Genomic DNA, 7,690 nt, shown 5'->3' on the forward strand with positions numbered 1-7,690 from the left:
TTGAAGTAGTATCAAAACTTGCAATTCTAAATAATAAAGCCTAGGTTCCTCAAATAACCATTTATCAAGTAGAAGTATTGGCCCTAAGGTTTGCCTTTTTCTTTCATGACCATTATTACAGTTCCTTGTTCTTATTTTTTAGTCTCCTTTCCTTTTCCAGTTGTTCTTGCACACAATTAGCAATCTCAGAATAAGTCCAATACAGGGTCTTGCATCAAACCTTGGCATGCATTATCATTCCTTACTTTAGCATACAACATACATACTGTGTTAATGAAGTTAAACACTCCATAAGTTATTTTCAATTTGGAATGGAGTAAAGAAGGAATGAGGTGGGAAAATAAATGTTACTACTCTTGTTGGTTAGCTTCTCAAAAAGAAACTTGCCTCAAATGATGTTGTGAATAAAAATTTTCATGACTCACCTGGCATCTATGTGCTGTACAGTGCTATCTTTATACTGTACGTTTTACACTGTTATTTTTAAAAATAGTGGAAAATAGTCTGTAGGATAGAGTTGGTGTATTTCACTTAAAATAACTAATTTTCTTTTAAACAGTGCTTTCAATCAGCAAAAATTACCTTGGTGGTAGTGGCTAGAAACCAGTATGTTCTTTTGGTGGTCTTTCCTCATTGATCTGAGTAAATATTGTAGTTTTAACATCCTCCAAACTAACTGGTTGATGTGGTATAAAGGAAGTATAAAACTTCAGGCTCTTGCTTTTAGGTGGTTTCAGAAGATCAGAGAGTGTGCATCTGATTATTTTGGGAATGTTTACCCTTAAATAAATGGAAGAACAGTTATTTATTAATTATCTGTTTATAATCTTCTTTCACGTTTTAAGTTAAGTTAAGAAGACATTTGTATGAAGATGATAGTGCCATAGTTATGAGTAGTGAGTTCTCACTGCCAATTAAATTGATGCAATATGAGGTCGTCTGACGTTTTATATACTTTCCCCTCAAGCCCCTACGCTGTCCTTTTTCACTATTATACTGCTGATTTTCATTAATATGTGATTATAGCTGTGTCCTGAGTGAATGCCTTCTGCTTTAACTGGAAGGATTGTCTCAACCATGGGCTCTGTCATTGTGTGATTGACTTGTTTACAACACTTTAATATTAATTTTGTTAGCCATATATTTTTAATTCTTTTGCCATTTCATTCCCTTTGTCTGTCGCTCCAAAGATGTTTTTTGCTCATGTGTGATGCCCCATCAGAAGTGAGAAGTACTGTTTGATAAGAGCTGCTCTGCTGTCCGAGAGTCATAATTCTGTTTTGCCAGAAAGTAACGCTTGTGAAATCTGGAATTTAGAATGGCTGCTACTTGATTTTGAATGGAGAGGTTGACTTTGACTGACTGAGATTTGTTAAAATTCAAAGCTACTGGAAGAAGTATTGGCAACTACTGCTAATTTATGTCAGAAATCCACCACAGAAACTTTGCATGTTGTTTTATTAAAAACTATAAATCCAGTCAGTTATTTTGGTTCTTAACTCTTTACAGTCTGGGTTGTCTAGATATTTCTGCACTTTTTGGCACTCCAGACTTTAAAGGGTTATGCTTCTTTTTTTTTAACAAGGAACCTTCATCTCCTGACGATATGTGGTAACAGCTGACCAGGAGCTTGCATATATCCACAATCAAGGCCATCGCATATCTGCGAATCAGAAGTCTGCAAAACATTGTTGATGTTGCGAAGGAAATTCAACAAGGGTGTGAATACAATACCGGAATTCAGTAACCAGCAATGATTCACCTAAGATCTGATTTATTTACGGTGGCTGAAAATACGAAGATCGAATTATTTCCACTATAAATTGGGCATTGTTTACTTAATTTTATTGACTGATTAAAAGTGCAATTCTGTTTTATTTTAAGAAAAACCTTCTATTTAATGGAATATGACCTCCTTGCAAAATGTACTGGGTAGAAAAACTGACCAATATTCCCTGGTAAAGAATTTGCAGTAGAAGTGGTTTATCAAAAGTAAAATCCTCTTCATGGAATTTTTGTTCCTATGTTTAAATTGAGCCTTGGGTAAACTATTCTTCTAATTATGTCCCAATAACTGAGATTATGAATGCTCTGTAAAATTTTAATTTGGGTTTGGCAGGCCAAGATGTGAATATGTCACAGATTAAACTTGAATGATAGCATTCACATTATTGTCGGCATTTTAAAAGCTGACTTTGCAGTGCTGGTGCAAGTGATTTATTGGGAATTATATAATGCCCTGTCTCTCATTTTGAAAAATTCATTCTAAGGATTTACACTATTAAATTGCCTTGTGTTCTTGCTGTTAAATAAAACATCCACCAGATTCTAGATTTTCTCGCCATTGTACTCAACAGCTAGTTATAATTATACATTTTAATGCTGCCTTTCCAGTTCCAAAAATTAGCGTTCCTTATTTATCTTCCTGGGTTTATGCCTTTGTTTATGTGTCATCAACTGGACAGACAGGTGAGCAGACCACATGTATTTAAGTTGTATTGCTGTGTCATCTAGTAGATGTGTTGTCTGTCATGGTGAAGACCATTAGGTTAGATTTTTTTCCACCCAGAAGATGGCAACCTTTCACTGACTCATTCCACTTAAATAAATCACCAAGAATGATGCTAGATTCTTCTTCCATCATTGGAATGGAAGTTTGTGATCACAGATAGGAGGTGAGTTGCATTATTGTCAGGATTTGAAACACCAAAATACTTCCACCTTTGATAGCATATAGAAACTTTTGCATATGATCTGTATTCAGCCAAACCTTTTACTTGTTCCTTTTCAGTTGTGTGTGAATGATATAATAGGTAGAATTCCTTCCTAGAATCACGAATAAGAGATATGGATGCATTATTGTAATTCATTAGCAATTTTTGTTTCTTTTTTAATATTCAACAATCTTTGGCATTATATAATAACCTCTAAATGTACTCTTCAAGGATAAATAGTGCATTTCAGGATTAAATTGGCCTAACACTTTATTCCAAGTGATTCAAATTTGCAAATTTTTCAAAATGAATTTTGAATATTTGCTAATAAGATTACTTTCTCATTGGACTAAATATTTCATTCATTTGAGTTAACAATGGAGAATTAAACATTAAAAAATGAGGTCTATTGCAGGGTGGGAAAGTTTTATTTAATGTATGTTCAAAATATGTGGATTAATGGTACAGCATTAGATCTACATGTTGAGTAGGATTAGATTCATGGAAAAGGAATTGGTTGTGACACTGGATCAGGTTTCCTTATACCACTGTGACCAGACAGCTTAATACAAGAGATTATTGAATGAGCTTCCAGCTGTTTCATGTTCTGAAATAATAAAAGTAGCTTGTGACATTGGATTTTCTTTTAATCTCATCAGAGCAAGAATTTTGTTTTCTCCATCATGGTTTAAAATTGCATTGTACAGAACTTCAGTAGAATGGAATTCCAGTCATAATAAATTGATGATTTTAATAGTTTTTGGGTAATACTATCTTGCTACAAAAAGATTCCATTTTGACGAAAATGCCCAAGTTCTTTTTAATTACACTAACTCTAATTCCCAACCTAAATGCAAAAAAAAAGTAAAATGTTCTAGCTAATGAAGCAACATATGTTTGCTTATTTGTTGCTGCTTCACTGTACTTTTCAAGTAGTTTAAAATCTGAAGTTGCTTTAGGAGCAACATTACTTAAATTTTCTCCCATATTTGCTCTCTAGTATAATTCTGTTGTGCACACCTTACTTAATAAATTTATCATGTGAGCAAGGTGAATTTCAACAGGGAGTTGAGCTCCAATATTCCAGTTCTCTGGCTGAGACATGGAATTCACTGCTATGCCTTTTGAACAACCAGTATAATTTAAGGAACAAATGAACCAGGCACAATTATGTGACATTTTACAGGGTAGCATTATGAATTCTAGCCCATCTCCATTTTTAAAAAAAATCTGCAGTTATAAACTAGAATATTGAGATGGTTTTTGAAATATCATCAAATGGATCTTGTGTGGAAAATGATTGTTATGTATTAATGTACAAGATTAATAAACTTACAAATTTAAAGTGTGCCCTTAATAGTCAGTACTTATGATTTTAAGTAAAGATTGCTTTTTACAATCCATAATGAAATTTACATTACTGGCAAAATAAAATGTTGACTAATTTTACCAAGAGCATTATTCCCAAGTGCATTTTCTAATTTGAATTGTTTGAAAGGAATACTTGTGCTCAAGACAGCTGACTGCAAATTTTATGCAAATTTAAATTTACGTTAAATGAAGAATATATTTTAGGTAATTTTTGAGTGAGGCTGACCAGATAACTTGCAAATGACTAGTTAAGGAAATTCTGATTAGCTTTAAGTGTAGATATTCAAATGATTACTGGCCTGTTTTCCACTGAATGTCTGTTATATTTTAAACAAAATTTATTTTAATATATTTGGGATAATTGCTTAGAAATACAAGTTCCATTGGACTATCGTTGTGACCAAATTGCATAATTAGTTCAGTACAGAAGTGTTGGAGAAATGGGTGAAATGTAGGAGGGCAATTTAGTTCTAAAATTAGCTCATCCTTCATGTTAGTTTTGTGAACAAGCATCAATTTAATCTGAAGCATTTATTGTCTTTTGTATAAATTGTCAAATGCACATTTACTTTACCCACCATTGTGGAATGATGTCAGATAAATGAACTTTCCCACCCACTGTTGCTTATGCTATGTGTCAGAAAATGTAACTGTAATCAAACCAGTTTGCCTTACTTTGTTCTAGAATAGCATTTGTCCCAGCACATTGCAAAAGAAGGGATTATATGCCGCTTTAGTCTAAAATTTGTTGTGCCTATCTCGGAAGAAAACCTTTTGAATTACCATAGATATTCATCCTCTACAGAAATATTGATTGTTTATGATGTTTGTTATCAGGTTGCATCTACATACTGCTGGACTTCACTTACAATCGATATATATTTTTACAGATCAAAAATAATGGCATTGGAAAATATTTTAATTTCGCATAGAAATAATTCCACTATCAGTGAGAAGTAATTTAAATTTTATATTCATTTTATCTCACACTAGAATGTATTGTTTGACGTGTAGAATATGTAATAAAATTTGGTACATTATTGTTCAGAGCAATTAAACTGTTATTGGAAATTGATTGTGTTTACAGAAAGCTTGTTAATTGTATATTTTGTATTATGTATTGATCCCAACTCCAAAGGAAATAGTGTGAATTTAGTTCCTAACTGTGAGGTTGTTCTATTCGTTTGGAGTCAGTTGAACAAATTGCATATGCCTGTGTATTGTTATGTTTGCACACTGTGGTGGTTTTGAAATACGTTTATGAATGAAGATGCCATTAATTAAAGTGTCAGGCTATTGCATAATATTTTTGTGTTTTTACCAGAATTGAATCATGAACATTGCATGAATGTGCAGATGAATTGTTTTTCTTTGTGGTATGGAACCTTCAAAGACTGTTTAAACTAGGCAGAAGTTTTAAATTATATCTGTAGAAAATCTACTCATTTTTCATCTGAATTTAAAGCAAAGTGTGCAAAACATTTTGGTACTTAGAAAAAATAATGAATGGGAAGATTAACTGTATGGTTTAGACCAGTTCTTTGGTTTTCAATATACCACAGCAAACAACAATATTTTGTTATGTATATTCATGAGCTCTCCATTCTCAGTGTAGGAACTGGAGGATAAGCCAACCTGAAAGGAAGAAAGGTTGCAGTCACAATAGGCAGTGTTCTAAGGCACCTCAATTAGTGAGTCAAGAGCAATCATAGATTTTGGTGTATATGGCCTGGCTGTACTTTATTGGTAGTGGTTTATGCCCAAAGGTGCATAATTTCTTTTAAGTAATTATAACTTTAACATGCAAATCATAAGATCTGTTGTTGGCATTTTGCTTGTAATGGCTATCAGCATGCAAATTGTTGTCACTTCTGCACTTGCTCAAATCTCATTTTCCCAACTCACCTTTTTCATGCAGCATGATCAGCTATGAATCAACTGGCTTGTAGCCAATACCCAATTGTTAAATACAAAGAAGGAATTAAATATGGGTAATCAGCAGCATGTACATTTATAAAAGGGATGTATTAAATTATGCAAAATACTTTTTTGGAATTCTTAATACTATTTTTACTTTTCTGAGTTGATCACTAGGCATGTATATAACACTCTCAAATTTTTACATTCTATTGTTTTATCCAGTGACTATCAAATGCCAAGTTTCTATCTGTAACACTTGGCTTTTTACTGATATGCCATGCGTTAACAGACGTTTGTCTGTTAATAAAACAAAAAATCATGATATACCTTTAGCATTTACATTCAGGATACATCAAAATCTGCTTTAATTTTGTCTATCTTCTGTAAAGTTATTGAAACAAGATGCTTCGAAATAGAATTTTTGAATTCAAGGGTCCAAATCAGTGTTTTGCATATTCTTGTGACCAATCTTTACTCGATAGATCAAATGAATTAATTTTTGAAGCTCCACAAATAATTTTGAGCAAATAATTTGAATACACATGAGCCAATTAAATTTGGGTTTATCTGCTGTCATTGATGATAATCATTGGTTGTACTTCCTCTTTTTAAGACTGACTTCTATGATAAATGTAGCCTGCAGCTTTTAAACCAATTTCACTTTTGATATGCTGTATCACATGTTTATAACACTCGGATTATTTTTCGGTAGGTAAAGTCTGTTCAGCTTTATCGAGTAGTGAAACACAGTATTGCATGGATCTGCTTGTAGTGATCAACATGATTTAATGATCGAACAGAAGAATGCTTTTTCTATTAAAATACATCATTAAGCAAGAAATCAACTTTTTTCCAAAGTAATATTGAAAAGTGTGCATATTACTAGCTCTTATTGTGCAGCTGCAATTGTCACGTTCATTAAGGGAGCTGAACACAACTTGTGCAGGTGAAAGGAAAGCCGGTGAGTAGGGAATGTCCTTGTGTGTGTCTTTGTATTGCTCTATAAATGGTTACAGCAGCTGCTTCTACTTGATTTTATATAAGCTACGATGTTGGTAGTTTTTTCAAATGTGGATGGCAATTGAAATAAAAGTACTGAATTTAAAACATTTTACCAAAATGTTTTGCTTAAGCTATTTTATGAACTATTCAAAAGATAGCACATACAAGTGAATGGACAGAAAGGAAGAAAGTACCTGCCCTCACTATCTTAAAGTGCATCACAGCCAACAAAAGTCATTATAGGTATAATCAAAATTGTAGGAAAATGACAGTCAAGATTCCATAAACAGCATTGAAATCAATTAAATAAAAGATAAACTAAAGAAAATGTTGACCTGGATACCGGGAGAACAAAATCCAAACCGTAGGTTCTTTTATATTCACCCAAGGAACCAGTTGATTTAACGTCTCCTGAAAGATAACACCTCTGACAATGCAACACACTCTGCTCCATTCAAATGTCAGCCTAAGTTGTGCTCAAGTGTTTGAAGTGAAGCTAGACTCGTGACTTTCAAATGCTGTGATGAATGTGCTACAAGGAAGCCGAGGCTGACTCCAAAAGATATGTCAATTAGAAAATGGTGAAGAAAAATTGTAATTTTAACCTTCGCTGTGAAAGTTTGCATCTTAACCAAATGCACAGTAAATGTAGAAGGTTGTTACTGGATACCAATGCTTACAAA

The 7,690-nt window shown here is 33.0% G+C and overlaps 1 protein-coding gene across 2 annotated transcripts in view; it reads left to right on the forward strand.

The window, feature by feature from the left end:
• Nucleotides 1-7,114, forward strand: part of ppm1aa (protein phosphatase, Mg2+/Mn2+ dependent, 1Aa) — a 29,431-nt gene extending 22,317 nt beyond the window's left edge. Inside the window, exon 6 of one of the 2 annotated variants that reach the window (XM_060829333.1) lies at nucleotides 1,586-7,114. In XM_060829333.1, coding sequence (XP_060685316.1) covers nucleotides 1,586-1,615 — 30 coding nt within the window. In that variant the 3' untranslated portion in view covers nucleotides 1,616-7,114. Of the gene's footprint in view, nucleotides 1-1,509 lie in introns of both variants that reach the window. The other variant, XM_060829332.1, reaches the window with a different exon arrangement.
• The last annotated feature ends 576 nt before the right edge of the window (nucleotides 7,115-7,690 follow it).

The sequence above is a fragment of the Hemiscyllium ocellatum genome, chromosome 8, assembly GCF_020745735.1.
Source record: "Hemiscyllium ocellatum isolate sHemOce1 chromosome 8, sHemOce1.pat.X.cur, whole genome shotgun sequence".
Classification (NCBI taxonomy): domain Eukaryota; kingdom Metazoa; phylum Chordata; class Chondrichthyes; order Orectolobiformes; family Hemiscylliidae; genus Hemiscyllium; species Hemiscyllium ocellatum.